Source organism: Amorphotheca resinae, assembly GCF_003019875.1.
Source record: "Amorphotheca resinae ATCC 22711 unplaced genomic scaffold M430scaffold_14, whole genome shotgun sequence".
Taxonomy (NCBI): domain Eukaryota; kingdom Fungi; phylum Ascomycota; class Leotiomycetes; order Helotiales; family Amorphothecaceae; genus Amorphotheca; species Amorphotheca resinae.
In genome coordinates, this window is record NW_020194484.1 from 266,651 (window position 1) to 281,941 (window position 15,291).

Here is a 15,291-nt window from a genome sequence, read left to right on the forward strand (position 1 = left end):
AGATCGGGAGGGTGCAGACCGGGTTTGCAAGGCCCGTGTTTGCTATCCGCGCCTCCCAAATATCTCCAAAAGCTGTGACTCGAGCACAAGAGGAAATGGGACATAAGTATATGCTGGGATATTATGAGGGCTACTAGAGGGTCGTGGCGTGGAAGATACCTGTTTGCTTGAGGCAAACAAGGTTCGACCCGCTGTCCTTTCGTAACCAAGGCGACCCGGGCAGGAAACAATTCAGATTTGAAAGCAAAAAGAAGATCGGAGTCAAATCAAGAAAAGTAAGCTGTTATCGTCCCCACAGCATCCATTATCCTTATAATACATTCCATGACCGCAGTCATTTTAATGCCCGGTGTACCGACCAACGCCATGCTATGATGGGGATGAATTGCCCGACTTGGGCAATTATCATCTTTCCCTCATGTGTTCTTAAATTCATGTGAATACAAAGTGAGAAAGCAAGGAAGATTTTCCATGATCATCGAAGCAATCCCTCCGCATCTCCTGCTACAATTTATTCAAGACTATCCTCGTCAACGGAGTCTATCGACCATAAGAATATCCTGACAGTAATCCGTTAGCGCTTTCTCTCAAATCCCGAGTTGATTTATGGATACGGGCCATGGATTTTTTGATGGTCATAGAATTCCCAATGACGATCTTTCAAGGTCCCAGAGACTATCTACAGGACCCGAAACTGTAATCGTTTTGTACGATGGGGAAACCGAGGCCGATGGCGTACAGATTGGCATGCAGGGAAGTGAAAACATGGGATACATAGCTTTCCATCTTGGCCTGTGGCCGCATTGCGATCTCGAATGCTGACAAAAATACCAGCAGAGGAGGGTTCACGACGGGCAGCGACCCGGACGTCATTCTGACCTGGGCTTATCCCACCATGCCAGCAAAGGGGTTCGAGAGGAAGGCTGGTAATTAAATAAAATTGAAATACGTACCATCATATCGATGATGCTGGGGCTGATCCCTCGATGCTTTCCACGCCATATAATCTGGAATATTTGTTTGATTTAACAGTCTCACCATCGCTTCTGGATTGAATTTTGTAGCCGTGTAGAGATCGGCTCGTGGAATAATACTAAGGAGGAATGTAACGTCTCGGGGGATGACAAATGGAGGAGCATTACTTTGCCACTGCGGAGCGCCCTGCGCCTGTTGCATTCGCTTCTGTTGATCCAGTCTTCGCCCTGCCGCACCTTTCAGTGGAGATTCACCACGAGCAAGCTTTCGTGGACGATTGAGATCACTCTCTAAGTCTTCAGTAGGGAGAGGACGTTTTGGAGAGTTGGTTTGTTGTATGTATTGCGGTCTCGGACTATTATCCTGAATGTATTGAGGTCGTGGACTGTCTAGGACCGATGCCGGTTTCTCAATAGATTGCACGATATTCTTCGGACGCATCTGACTTGCGGGAGACACTATAGGGCGGACTGCGGTAGGGTCAAAGCTGTCTCCACTGTATCGTGAGGCGAAGCGAAGAAGCTTGGGATCTTCGGGAAACAGCTCCGCCATACGTTGTTCGAGCTTCCTAATCTGAGAGAGTTCGCCATATTTAGATTCGTACTTGTGAAAGTATGAATACAAGGGTTTTGCCTTTGGGAGAAGCTCAGGCTTCGCCGTCAGTCGGCTGACAGATGTCTCAAAAGTGACACGAGCATCTATCAAAATGTTAGTAGTGATGAAGAGTATCGAGGGCGTAGCTTACTAGTGGTATCTCCGATGGATAGCAGGTGCTTCAAGTATTCTAAGATAAAGTTCGAGTCTTCTGGGAAGAGTTTGGCGCCTCGCTCGAAGATCTTGGTACCTGCCGGGTCCTTATAAACGTGGTGTTCAATCAAGGCGCTGGCTACATAGACGTCGCTCGTGATCTTGCCGCGCGCACGAGCATCAGCAAAAATTTGCCTTGAACCGCCTATGGCATCCTTTACGGCACCCTTTCCTTGAACCCGACGCATAGCACGCATGAGAGCAATCCAGACAAAAGAGATAGTTCTCGAAAGCATCTGAGTTTGTGTAGCGTAGCCTTGTTGAATTGCTTTCTGCTGGTTGGCCTTTGCCGTTTCTCTAGCTTCTCTGTCGGCATCACGTTCTTCATCCTCATCCTCCGCTTTTGCAATAATAGCACTTATATTTGCGTCAACAGCGGCTGATTCCTCAACCTTAGCCAACTCTCGAGCTTCCCGGATCTTCAGTTGTTTGATCAAGTCGTACAAGGAATCAAGAAGTTTGTCGAACGGGGCGCGAACGATCGCCCCTCGCTCAGCTGGGCCTTTGTCCGCTTCTTCCGTTGGCAGGGTGCTTTCAAGACGGTCCGCTTTTTTGAAGGCAAGTAAACAACTTTCAGGATTTGCTGCAATCCCATCTGACAGGAACGCATCTCCCTCTTTTTCCAAGCCATTGGCAAAGCACCATTCAGCTGCGTTGACCCACATCTCGGGCCAAAATCGTAAGGCCATCAAGGACTGCTTGTAAACATAGAGCACCCGCTGTTTATAGACCTCTGGTTCATCTGGTTTCAATACTAATGGATCTTCTTGCTCCCATGATATCCATTTGTGCCAAAGTTCAACCTGCTGCAAGTACTCCCCATCTCCTTCAAAGCCAAGGGCGGGTGGAAGCTTTGGTAAAGTAGTTCTGATCAGTCCCCGAGTGAGGTTCTCCAGCATAGTATTGGCACTTCTAGCAGTCATGTAAGCCGGAGATCGCTCTTGTATGAATTTGCGACCCTAGAGAAATCAGTCAGCTTCGCAGCTTCGAGGAGGATACCACTTACAGTCATTTTATTCAGTCCCATCTCAAATTGGTCATACTCCTTCCACAAGCCTGAAACGCTTGACGTGGGAACACAAATAGCACGTTGGTATGCCTTTCGCAAAAGATCCATTTTCTGTTGATCCTGCCAGCTACTGCCTCCAAGCTGACCGGGTATGCTGCGGACGAATTGTATGTATTCCTGCCATATTCTTCCAGAATCCCTATCAATTCCTATATTGGCCAACACGAAATCGTATGCTTGCGACACTGTAGTACGGGCATTCCCCGTTGCATCGTTGGTTAAGTCGTTCATGCGTCGAATATAGTTCAGGTAGGTGGACCAAAGCTGTACATTTGGGACGGCTAATAAGGATTTGCCGAAAATCAGCTCAGCAGCGCCAAAATTGTCATTCTCGAGCTCCATCTCAGTGTATTCGACCCAAATCTCGGCCTACTGCGAGTTAGTGATAAGTGAAATAGGAGGAAGTGGACACTGACAGCTTGAGGAAAGACCTTGAAGAACCGCTCGTAGACTGCCCTTGCATCATCAAGCTTGTTGCGCTTTCGGTGTTCAGAGATTAGAGACAGCCATGCATCTATGTCTCCCCGAGGATCCTCCTTAATTCGGTCTTCGAGAATACCTGTTCTGTCATGCGGCAGGCGAGCTTTTGGGGCAGATGTACTTTGGACAGAGGTTGATGGTGCTGCAGATGTAAGTGTCTGTGTTGTAGGAGCTTGCAAAGATGGGGTGACTCCAGCAACACTTGAGTTCACAGAAAGGGTATTCGATGATAATGCACCAGAATGTGAATCATCTTGATTCTGTATAGGGCTTTGCAAATCTCGTGGTGTAACAGACACTTGCAACGGAGAAGGGGATATTGTTCGCTTAACAGTGCTAGGAGCGGCTTGTTGAGGGCCGGTCGAGATCTGTACTGGGGTTGATTCATCGGATTCCTCGTCAGAATCATCCGCTAGAAATCCACCCACAGTTTTTGGCTTTCGCGATGATGACCTCGAACTAGATCGGGATTGCTCTTCTCCTGCAATGGTAACTGCTGGGACAGAAGTGACAGAAGATGGATTGTGATCACCACCATCGGAAACAGCACCAGAGCCTGAGGGGGGGAAAGCACGAAGAACTTGATCATCTGCAACTGTTTGTTTCTTGTCTTGTTCGTTGTTATCTTCAGTATTTGAAGGTAGCTCGCCCTCAGCGGCTCCATTTTCACCATCAGTTCCCCAAGCAACACTCTCCTGCCCTGCCTGTAGCTGATGTAGGAGAGCTATCTCTGCATCTTCCTCCGCCATTTTGATGATATTATCAGAATAGGGCTCGCGGTCGCGACAAAAGAATGGAGTCTGAACTGTGCATGTTGTTAGCTTGGCTGACGACACGCGCGTGGGAAGAACAGTAACCTGTATCTGTGACAGAAAGCCCGTATCCACCCCTTGCGCGGTATTTGTACCAAGATAAAAGTGCAAAGGTAGAGGTGGCGAGTTGAAAGTTCAAAGTTGAAAGTTGAAGAGAAGTTGTTTAATGACCAGCTAGGTCGAGATTCATTGTCGCAGTTTCGGTTGCCAAGCCTGACGAAACCAGTCTAGCGCGCCTCTCTAGCGTAAAGTGCCTTAGTGGCTCACGTAGGTCACATGACTCGCGGGCCTGTGCAACCTCGCCCACCGGGGTCTAATTGAATATCGCGCGAAACCCCAACGCGACCCTTAAACGCGACCGAGGAAGCAACCTCACCCAGGTTCTCTACCCATCACCCATAAAGCGCGTTGGGTTCACCACACATACAAATACTCTCCCTCTCACGCATCTTGATTCTACCACTACCACGCTCGTATCACAATTTGGTGCACCATTATCCATCAACAAGATGTCGGTTGTATCTCTCTTGGGTGTCAACATCCTGAACAATCCTGCCAAGTTCGGCGATTCGTACCAGTTTGAAATAACCTTTGAATGTCTCGAAACCCTGAAGTCCGGTATGTTAGACAGCCTATGTGCTACCGTTATCAAAGCTGACTCTGGCTCAGATCTTGAATGGAAGTTGACTTATGTTGGATCTGCAACTTCGTTTGTTCCCCGAGTTTGTCAAATCTTGTCTCTCGAATCTAACACCTCGTAGCTCTGAACATGACCAAGATCTCGATACTCTCCTTGTTGGCCCAATCCCTGTGGGGGTCAATAAGTTCATTTTCGACGCAGACCCACCGGACACCTCCAAGATTCCCGATGCAGAAATCCTGGGGGTTACGGTGATCCTCCTTACGTGTTCCTACGACGGTCGAGAATTCGTACGAGTAGGATACTACGTCAACAACGAGTATGATTCAGATGAGCTCAATGCGGATCCACCGCCAAAGCCCATTTTTGAAAGAGTCCGTCGAAACATTCTCGCTGAGAAGCCTAGAGTTACGCGTTTTGCGATAAAATGGTTAGCTTGGATGCTTGACATTAACATACCTGGTTGCTAACATATATAGGGATTCTGATGAATCTGCCCCTGCCGAATTCCCTCCTGACCAACCTGAAGCCGACTTGATTGCCGATGAAGAAGAATATGGTGCAGATGAAGCCGAGGAAGAGGATGAGGAGCTTGCCGAGGGTGCTGAGGGTCCTGGTGCCACTGATCCCGATGCCATGGCCGAAGACTCTGAGATGGCCGGAGCAGAGGTTGATCCCGCCACTGCTGCCGGCGAGGAGTCTGACGAAGGCAGTGAAGATCTCGAAGCCGAGAGCAGTGGCAGCGAAGACGAGGAACTCGAGGAAGAAGCGGCTGAGGGTGATGCTGATGAAGCAATGGAAATGGACGGTGTCGAGAAACCCCATGGTACAAATGGCGCAGCTGGGCAGCACATGGACGCAGTCATGGCTCATTGATTTGCATATACCCAATGGCATGCACACTTTGTTTATAAATTCTTTGTAGAGGAAGGAGTTGCCATAGTTCTTTATGACGCGAGCTGCTAGATGCGATACGAGGGTAGTCTACGAATATGATTTGATTTGATTTTGCTGTTCGCTTGTTGGCTATTTCCTATACGATGTCTAAGGTAACCCGGTGAAGTTGCGGCCTTGCGGCCCCTCTTCCAAAACAACTCTTCATTTAGTAATAATTGTTATTCTTTACCGTGCAATCATGCAAGACAATTCTGGAAACCAGAAAACCAAATGTTCCCGTTCCTCATATCTTAGATCATCATCTCGAATGAATTGAGCGTTCCTAAGTTGAGGCGCCGTTGACCTCTGCCCCTCTGTAGATCTGGAGTTCTGGGCTGGGATTCATATAAGGTTAAATATCTGAGTGGGTCGTATACCCAGGTCACTTTCTTCAAGTTGCCCTTCTTGTTATTACCACGTGACAGAGAAAATTTCATGTGATATCTGATAAGAAGGGCAACTTGAGCCGCCTCTGCATCCGAATCGAGCCCTTTACATCCCTTCCCACAACACCACTTCTTTGTGAATAAATTGAGATCCCGGCTGTACATGTGTGTACCTAAGGTACCTCACTTATGCTGCTTTTCCATTCTTTTCATGATCGTCCCTCAATGCCTGGTGCCAACCATTGTGTGGTTTAAATTCCTCGTGAAATTGAAACAGAGACTGGAATTATATATCCGTACATTACTTATTAACGTTGCAATTCCCGTATGACCTATATGTGATGTTAAAGTGTGTCATCCATTGCCCTGATGGCTGATGAGTTGACGAAAGTGAGATTTGCACGCCTTCCTCTCATTCCTCACCTATAGTTCAGAATAGAATTCTCTATTTTCAAGAAAAAGGAGACTTGGCGCAGTGGTAGCGCTTCTGATTCCAGATTCATCTCGGAATCTCCAGAGGGTCATCCGTTCAAATCGGGTAGTCTTCAATTCATTTTTGCCAGTTTTGGCTTTTTTGCCCCCCTTCCGACCTGCAGCCATCTTCTTTTTTTTTTTCCTTTTTTTGGGGCGCTCTCGCTTTGTACCACCACTCTTCTATGATTCTTTGCACATTTCTTTCAGCAAACAAGGAGACTTGGCGCAGTGGTAGCGCTTCTGATTCCAGATTCATCTAGGAATCTCCAGAGGGTCATCCGTTCAAGTCGGGTAGTCTTCAGCTTTGCATTCATTTGCATTTCTCTTTTTGCTCTTGAGCTTTTCTTTTTTTACCTTCCTCCACCTTACAACTGACTCATTTTGAAGTCGCACTAGGTAGAAATGCTCTTATCTAATCTATTAGTGCGTTTTAGGGGCAAGGGCACTTGATAGACGTTTCGGACCCCCCCTCAAAAGAAAAGAAAACTATTTTGCCACCTTCATAGACATAATCTTGCAATCAAAGGGATTGTTGACAGTTGGTCGTTCATACTGTAAGATTATCAGTAATTATTATGAAGTCTACAACTGAAGTCTGCCACGAAAACTGCCCCAGGCCCCCAACCAAAGTCTATTTTGACTTGGGCAACCTTCGCTATTTAACAGAAAGAGATGAAGAAGACAATAACTGACCACCTTAGTCCCTTGACCATTGATTCGCGCCACCAAAGATATCGGTCGTAGGTTGGGTAAAGGCTTGTTACCAAAGAGCGTCAGTCAAAGTCCCTTGGCAAAACTGCTCCAACATATATATAAGAGTCCATATTCTTCAAAGATTAGATGGTAAATGCCTGGCATGCCCAAGTCAACGAAGTAAATTGCGCCGTCTTCAGTAACCAAGATATTGTCTGAATAGAGATTTAAAAAAGACAAACAAGACCTTCGGAACAGAGGTCAACTCTCTAGTAGCCCTCTGTCTATTAACTTACCATCAATCCATCCTTCTAAGTCCTTAATTTTCTGGAATGTCTTGTCAGCACCACGGTTCAGAAAAAGTTGTTCACGGCTATCTGTTGTTTGAACTCTATAAGAGCCTCTAGGGGATTTTAAACGTCCAGAAGTAGCGTACCGATTTAATGAACTCGTTGAATGTTTCTGAAGATGAAAGGAAAGTGTCGAAGTCATGCTGTTATTGTACTATTATTGTTGTGACCCGCGAGTAAAAGTTCTAACTGTCGGGTCTCCGCCCCTCCCGCGACGATGCCGACAACGATATCTGTATAATCGCTCGAGACATTATCAATCTAATCTGGGGAGTGGCTCCTATCGTGTTCCTTCTTTACTTAGATAGTAATTTCAAGGCCTCTTGCCAAAATTTTCAGTTCTATATTTTCCTGTTTCTCGAGTTATATTGAGCTAGAAAACAAAGATTATGATGTGCCAGGTAATGGATTTGGTGTATGATGTGGACGAAAGCACGTAGGAATTGTACGTTAATGGGCGGGCTTGCGTGGGTTGCGAGAGAACGTAAGGTAGTTCAGCCCTCTCTCCCAATACGGTGATTAACCGGAGCGGGTGAGAGTTGGCCAACCGAACGATTAGAAGGATAGTTCTTAGATCTAAGGAAAGAGTGAGCATAATAACGATGCAACGTTTCTTGGTAGCATAAACGAGGGTATTTTACGGCCAGCTGGAAATACAGTTTTGAAACCCATAGTCAAAAGAAACAGTTTTCATATGATCCACACAGCGGCGGGTATTCTCTTCCATAACTATGAAAAGAACCATGCATAACATGAAAGTCGAGGTCTATGCCAAGAATGCCGCCACGATACATAAGACGCAGACGCAGCCTCACCCAAAGACATCCAGATGTGCAACGCGAGTTCTACTTCTTGCATCTACTTCTTGGCCGCTTTGCCCTTCCCTTTTGAGGGTCCCAGCGCGGCCTCTCTTCTCCTCGCTTCACGAGCCAGAAGCTCAGCTTTCTTTGCCTTCTCAGCCTCCTCTCGTTCTTCCTTCTCGGCCTAGACACTATTAGTATGATCCCTATGCCTTGTATGGTAATACTAACCTTCTTTCTAGCAGCCTCCGCCTCTCTCTTTTCCCGAATCAACTTCAATCTAGCCAAATCTGCCTTCGCCTCATCCGTCTTCCCTGCTTCATGCAACTTCTGATATCTCTCCCTTGCTTGTTGTGCCTGGATAGCTTCCCTCTCTCTACGACTCAGCTCTGCCATCGGCTTCCCTTTGCCCTTCCCTCCAACGCTCAACTCCTTGACTCCTTCCGCGGCCTCATCCACGCTGACTGGCGCGGCCTTCGCCTGGTTCCTCGCTGCCTTCGAATGGTTTGGGTTGGCTGGCATATCGTCGTCCTCGCTTTCATCTTCTGAGCTAGACGGCATATCGCCAGGCTGTGCCACCTTAGCCTGTTTGCGTGCTATAGCAGCTTCCTTCTTGGCTTTGGCGGCCGCACGACGCTCCTCACGGGTCATAGCGGGCTTTTCCTCTTCCTCCTCGGAAGAAGATTCTTCTGAGGAGTCTTCCTCGGACGAGGATGCATCAGAGGGCTTTTCTATAATTTCATTTCCGTCCGAGTCGAGCGGTCGTAGATTGCGCGAGAAGTGCTTACCACCTGGTGATATGTTAGCAGACGTGCTAGAAGCAGTGGTGAATATGATCATAGACTTGCCTCCACGTGTGAACTTCTTGAACTTGCCGCCTCGGCCACGCGCGCCTCCTGGGGGACCTCCTGGTGCCATGATTGCAGGACGTTCGTGCGATCAAAGGGTTGTTTAGTTTGGCAGAGAGTTCTCAGGGGGAAGGTCTCGTCGAATGGTGTCGTTCGGAATTACTTCGCGGAGACGGGAGGCGGTTAAGCACCTTATCACGAGTCCTGGTCTAGTATTAAGTCTTTACCACGGGTGTTATTCGAAATGGCGGGGCTGTGATTGAGGTTCACAACCCCGCCACTGAATCATTTTCCACGCTAGCCCTATTTCTCGCAAGTCCTTCGCTTATACCTGTCAATCACATGACCTGCCGCAAATTTTTCCTTTATCACAGACGCGACTCTCTTCCTCTTCTTTCTTCTTCACATAAAACTACAATCCTTCATATTCACTCTGGCTTACGTCTATTCCTGTGACAGGTCCTGGAGGGGAAATTGGAGGAGAGAGGAGAATTCGTTGATACTTACCCTCCAGCCTGCGGCATGAGAATGCATTGGGTGCGGAGAAATATAAACAGCGGGACACTTACCCTCCATGGCAGAGGTCTCTTCTTGAAAGGGTGCGTCTGAGGCATGGGAATTCATTCAAATGACTGGATGATCCCAGCTCAACGATGCTTATTCGGGTGCCGTTGACAAAGAACGCCTCATCAAATGATGAAAGAATATCCTGGTTCGCAACGATACTTGGTCTCTTTGCTTTCAGTAATGCACTTCTTTATACACATAGCATAAATGCAGATACCTTTGATTCCTCCATGTCTTCTCAGTCTGCATCATGTTTGCTATGTGAATTACCATCAACAAGTTCTTATGTTTTCATTCTGTCGCCCCCAACTGTCTCTGCCTTCTCCTAGAATCTCTGTCAAAAATGACAACCTGCGCAACATGCACCCGACCCCTGACATTTCCACCTACCATCCACTACCTCCTCACCACTTACCCAACCATCACGCCCCTATACTCCATCCACCGATCACTCCGACGCTGCCAACACTGCGACCTAGTCTTAACTTACAAGCAAGCCATCGAAGCCGAACTGCCGCCCCCCAGCTACACGAATCCGGTCAAGGAAATCGAGAGGAGTATTGAGTTAGCGCAGGAGTTGATCTTGGAAGGTGTGCAAGCGGAGGCTTTGCAGAATACGTTGCCGAGGATGAGGGAGAGGCTAGCGCAGAAGACCAAGGAGAGAGATGAGGAGGTGAGGAGGGCCTGGGAGTGGTTTTGGGGGATTTGGGGAAAGGTGGAATAGTGAGAGATCTTGAATGATTCGGCCCTTGATTGTCAGAACTTTCGAAAGGGGCTGTGGTCGATCATTGGAAATAGACTTATTCTCTACCCATATCAGTAACTGACAGTGCCAGTGACCGGCCTGTTTTCTCCCCGCTCCTTTGACTATACAGAATTATATATAAGAGAATCCGACATTCTGGACTGTGAGACGGGTCCGTCCGAAGAAGATCGGTACTACTCCACTTTTAACCATAATCTGATTAAGGACGAAGAGGTGCTCTCACCAATAATAATGTCGAATTGCATGGGCATAGTTATAGGTCGTTGAACCGATACCTCATTGAAGCTACTCCCTACAAGTCCTTCAGGCGGCCCGCTGCGACCCGGGAATATCTTGACGTATGACTAGGTGTATGACTTTCAACGCATTTTTTCCAGTTGTAGCAAAGTGTCTAGGCAAATAGATTCTCCAAGAATCCAACGTAGAGCATTCTGACATAGCCCTTTGCGGACTTAATATTTTAAGGGGATCCACCGTAGGGATTGTGAAGTGAAGGAAGATGGGTCTAAAGTCAATATAAATACAGCCTTTGAATGCTTTGCGACGAAGATACACACACCACTTCGTGTGGGTTTTTGAATCCTTGTGGGCAAGCGGTATATTGTGCACTTCGATACAAGGAATCTCTCTCTTGCGAAAGTAAGGAGATAATATATTGGATAAGAGCACGCATGGAATACATAGACCTTTGGCTGGGCTGACTACAGCAATAATTGCTTGCTACGGGTGGAAAACCCACGCCGTAAACCTTGCTCATAGATGGGAGAACGGGAGAAATAGAAAGGACCGAAAAAATGAGGGTAATTTGACACACTTCGAAGTGAACAACAGCAAATGTCTCTTTCGCCAAATATTATTGTCGTTCCATAAGGTAAAAGCTGCACTTTGCTTCGGTAGATTTGCGAGAAGCTCAAGCACCGAATCCTAATCGTGTGCAGACCAGAGGCGCAGTTGAGCAATCCTTCGTCCGGATTTTGTTGCTGACACTGGTCATCGGAGTTCAACCGAATTCCAAATTCCCTATCTTACCTTTGGCTGCTTGCGGGCGTGTATTGTAAGTAATACCTTTTCTTGGTCGTCCTCCCTCGTATATCAAATGAGGGGTATGTCATGCCGCTTCGATAGCGCGCGGAACGACCGCAAGACTGGTGTTTGCTTTGTTTGCCCCGGCCACTGGACCGACCGCTGATGAAAGGCAGCCGCCGATTCTAGGAATTGTCTTGGCCCTCAACAAGTCAACTCAAGCCTCCCAATACACCATGGCGGGCTTTCTACGAGGAAAGCAAGCAGGTATCCAAAATGATCTTTCGGCCGGTATTCTGCCAGGCCTGTTCGCTCCCGACGACCAGGCGAGATTTGGTATCAACTCGCAGATTGGGTACGTGAGGGAATATGCAATGCAAAATACGAGACTGACAAGACTTTTCAATACAGAGCATTAGCATACGACCCTGTCCAGTCCCTCCTTGCAATAGGAACAAATGAAACCACCTTTGGCAGCGGTCAAATCTATGTCTTCGGGCAAAAACGAATTCAAGTCATCTTCACACTACCCCGCCGAGCTTCCATAAAATCTCTACACTTCTGCTCCGACCGACTCATCAGTCTCGGCTCGAAGAATGAAATCATAGTATGGGACCTCAAGGATGGCAAGAGATTGGCCAGCTATTCACCCCCAGGCGTGGCCACGACGTTGGTGACCGACCCAATGCTGGATTGGGCTTTCATAGGGCTACAAAGTGGGGATGTTATTATGTATGATCTGGATAGGGAGAAAACAGCGCCGCTACGGCTGCCCAACTTCTGGCGGCAGCGAAACCCAAGATCAAGAATGTTGGCAGTTGTCTCTATGCAATTACATCCTCGAGACATCGGACAATTACTCATTGGCTATAATGAAGGAGTTGTTATATACTCCTTTAAGGAGAATCAACCCCTCAAATTCTTCGAATACGAAGTGCCTGTTGGTGCACCAGGAGGTAACGCAGATCCTTTATCTGCTCAGACTGCTCGAAGACCCCGTTTGACACAGGTCTTTTGGCACCCAACTGGGACTTTCATTGGGGCGGCATATGATGATGCAACTTTGGTATTCTGGGATCCGAAGGATGGTCGTATTGTGATGGCCCGGACCTTGACGGATACGCATGTCGACAAACCTGGCACTAAATCCGAGAGCTTTGGTAACACCCCTGGAACGTTCGCTCTGAAGGAACCATTTGCCAAGGTAGCTTGGTGCTGTAAGAACAACCCAGACGATACTGGCATTCTAGTGGCCGGAGGGGTTCCAACGACACTTCCTCAGAAGGGCATGAGCTTCCTCGACTTAGGCCCTACTCCCGTTTATGCAACATCATCTTGGTCGGTCCTCACGGACTATTTCGAGATCAAGAAGCAGCATCTCCTCCCGACTCCTCCGGGTGCAGAAGTTGTGGATTTCTGTCTCATTCCACGGGCTTCACCTCATTTTGCTGGAGCTCAAGACCCAATTGCTATACTCGCACTCCTTACCTCGGGAGAGCTTGTCACTTTGTCGTTCCCCAGCGGCCACCCTATCTCTCCCACCAACCAATTACACCCCTCGGTCTCATTTGTACATCCTTTCGTGATAAAAGCTTCCGCGTCTGCGATTGAGAGAGGACGATGGCTTGGCATGACAGAAAACAGACAACAGGGACCTAAACTACTTCGTGGCGGGATTGAAGGTCCGAAACATCTGCGGAGATATGAGGCTCGAAATGTCATTCAAACGGCCCATGGAGATGGAACAGTTCGTATCTGGGATGCTGGCCACCTAGATGAGATCGAAAACAGCGCCGTCTTACAAGTTGACGTAGCAAGGGCCGTCGACCGTTTCGATGATGTCAATATTACAGCTGTGAGCATGGGTGGCGTTGGGGAATTAGGTGTTGGAACGTCCGCTGGTGAGGTCGTGATATACCGTTGGGGCGGGAATAAATTATTCGGGAGAGAGGCACCGCAACCTACACAAGTCAACAAGGGCGGAATTACTGACATATCCTCACGTTCGGAACCTGCTCTGAAAGAAGGTTTGCAACCTTACGTGCTTTATGATATGGCCCAGGGGCCTATTAGTGCGGTCAAGGTCTCAGATGTGGGGTTTGTTGGAATCGGGTCCGAGAAGGGGTTATTTTCCTTAATCGACCTTCGAGGGCCAGCTGTGATATTTAGTGCATCGACGAGCGACTTTATCAAACACGAAAAACGCAGCAGCTTCCTCAAAAAGGGAAGCAGTAGCGCATCGGGGGGAGCGGATTGGCCTGTTGTCATTGAATTTGGTGTCATGACCTTGGAAGGCGATGAATACTCCAGTATCGCATGTTTCGTTGGGACAAACTTGGGCAAAGTTGCCACTTTCAAGATTCTCCCTCAGGCAAATGGCGGTTATACAGCTCAGTTCGCTGGTGCCACTTCCCTTGCAGACAAGATTATCTCGATCACCCCTATCGTCGCCAGTACGGGCAAAGTAGCTGCCGCAACAGGTGAGAGTATAGGTGCACTTCGCACTGGACGTCAGACCCATGGCGCTCTTGTAGTTGGTAAGTTCACAAACACTCTGCTATGATTGAAAGTACAATTACTAAGATAATTCTTTTAGTGACTCAGACGGAGGCTCGAATTTTCAAACCTGCAACCGCCAAAGGGGCTCATAAAGAATGGGACAACGTTTTCTGTGATTCTGCTGAAGTTACAGAATGTGAAACTCGCGGGTTTGCACTCGTTGGTGTATTCAGTGACGGAACGGTGCGAGCGTACTCGATCCCAGCTCTCAAAGAAATCGGCGTAAGTAAGCTTCTCGTGCTTGATAAAACCAGAACAACAAACGCGATTGTCACACGCTCTGGTGGTGTACTTGGCTGGACCGGCCCCTCGGAAATCGCCATGTTTAATGTCTGGGGTGCCGGACAATCACTTCCCAAGTCTCCGGACACACTCTTCAATCCAGAAGCTGTGATCCCTCCTCGACCTACGATATCCAATCTTCAATGGATTTCAGGGACACAGTATGTGAGTCCTACAGATCTCGATATTCTCATCGGTGGTCCGGATAGACCCCCGAGTAAGCGCATGCTGGCTGCGGCTGCGGAAGAGGAACGTCTAGCACGAGCTGCAGGACCAGGCTATATGCCCGGAACGCGGTCGACCGAAGGATGGGGATCATACATGACGAGACAGTTGAACGAGAGGACGCAGAGGCTGAATCTTATGGGGGATAGCATGGATAACTTGCAGGAGAATAGCGAGGGGTGGGCGGACGAGGTCAGTAAATTCGTATCGAAACAGAAGAGAAGCCTGATCCTTGGCTCGATCACCGGAAAATTCCTTTGAGCTGATAGGATGGCGTTCGGGATTTCTGCTGGGGGCTTATGGTTCAGGTGTTTGGCTCAGGATGGTATATCGGATTAGGAGCGATTCAAATATGGAACGATGGTTAGCAAATCTGCGCTACAAAGTAGCTTCGTGAGGCAGACCTTCTGGCATTCTGCACAAGTCTCCCAATCGACTGTAAGACTCTAAGAAGGTGCAGAAACACAAGTATTCTATTCGATCACTCCTCATCCTTTCTTGGGTTTCTTGGAGGCCCCCCAATACTACCACATCTCCTTGGCAAGCTATTAATAAGTGACAGGGGCCATATAAAGCCTGCAAAGCGCAAACCTATCGCA

At 48.0% G+C, this 15,291-nt stretch overlaps 6 protein-coding genes across 6 annotated transcripts; 3 read left to right on the forward strand and 3 right to left on the reverse strand.

The window, feature by feature from the left end:
• Positions 1 to 410: 410 nt before the first annotated feature.
• M430DRAFT_129313 (hypothetical protein) lies at positions 411 to 4,290 on the reverse strand. Its single transcript, XM_024862095.1, has 6 exons — positions 4,189 to 4,290; positions 3,268 to 4,136; positions 2,789 to 3,220; positions 1,721 to 2,741; positions 954 to 1,673; positions 411 to 560 (listed from the first exon to the last, which is right to left on the reverse strand). Exons 2-6 carry the CDS (start codon positions 4,078 to 4,080, stop codon positions 541 to 543), a joined length of 3,006 nt encoding a protein of 1,001 aa, XP_024716633.1. The 5' UTR covers positions 4,081 to 4,136; positions 4,189 to 4,290; the 3' UTR covers positions 411 to 540.
• Positions 4,291 to 4,518: 228 nt separating this feature from the next.
• Positions 4,519 to 5,775, forward strand: M430DRAFT_70133 (hypothetical protein). Its single transcript, XM_024869478.1, has 4 exons — positions 4,519 to 4,761; positions 4,813 to 4,852; positions 4,905 to 5,213; positions 5,263 to 5,775. The coding sequence occupies exons 1-4, from the start codon at positions 4,653 to 4,655 to the stop codon at positions 5,657 to 5,659; spliced, it is 855 nt and encodes a 284-aa protein (XP_024716634.1). The 5' UTR covers positions 4,519 to 4,652; the 3' UTR covers positions 5,660 to 5,775.
• A 2,195-nt stretch (positions 5,776 to 7,970) lies between these two features.
• M430DRAFT_191201 (hypothetical protein) lies at positions 7,971 to 8,348 on the reverse strand. The gene has a single exon (XM_024864021.1). It carries the CDS (start codon positions 8,215 to 8,217, stop codon positions 7,996 to 7,998), a length of 222 nt encoding a protein of 73 aa, XP_024716635.1. The 5' UTR covers positions 8,218 to 8,348; the 3' UTR covers positions 7,971 to 7,995.
• M430DRAFT_70134 (hypothetical protein) lies at positions 8,285 to 9,381 on the reverse strand. The gene is made up of 3 exons (XM_024869479.1): positions 9,271 to 9,381; positions 8,654 to 9,213; positions 8,285 to 8,606 (listed from the first exon to the last, which is right to left on the reverse strand). The coding sequence occupies exons 1-3, from the start codon at positions 9,338 to 9,340 to the stop codon at positions 8,481 to 8,483; spliced, it is 756 nt and encodes a 251-aa protein (XP_024716636.1). The 5' UTR covers positions 9,341 to 9,381; the 3' UTR covers positions 8,285 to 8,480.
• Positions 9,382 to 10,180: 799 nt separating this feature from the next.
• Positions 10,181 to 10,561, forward strand: M430DRAFT_31589 (hypothetical protein; the record flags this gene model as incomplete). The annotated part of the gene is made up of 1 exon (XM_024866047.1): positions 10,181 to 10,561. One exon carries the CDS (start codon positions 10,181 to 10,183, stop codon positions 10,559 to 10,561), a length of 381 nt encoding a protein of 126 aa, XP_024716637.1.
• A 1,250-nt stretch (positions 10,562 to 11,811) lies between these two features.
• M430DRAFT_148004 (hypothetical protein) lies at positions 11,812 to 14,954 on the forward strand (the record flags this gene model as incomplete). The annotated part of the gene is made up of 3 exons (XM_024863100.1): positions 11,812 to 11,981; positions 12,038 to 14,163; positions 14,223 to 14,954. Exons 1-3 carry the CDS (start codon positions 11,863 to 11,865, stop codon positions 14,951 to 14,953), a joined length of 2,976 nt encoding a protein of 991 aa, XP_024716638.1. The 5' UTR covers positions 11,812 to 11,862.
• Positions 14,955 to 15,291: the final 337 nt, after the last annotated feature.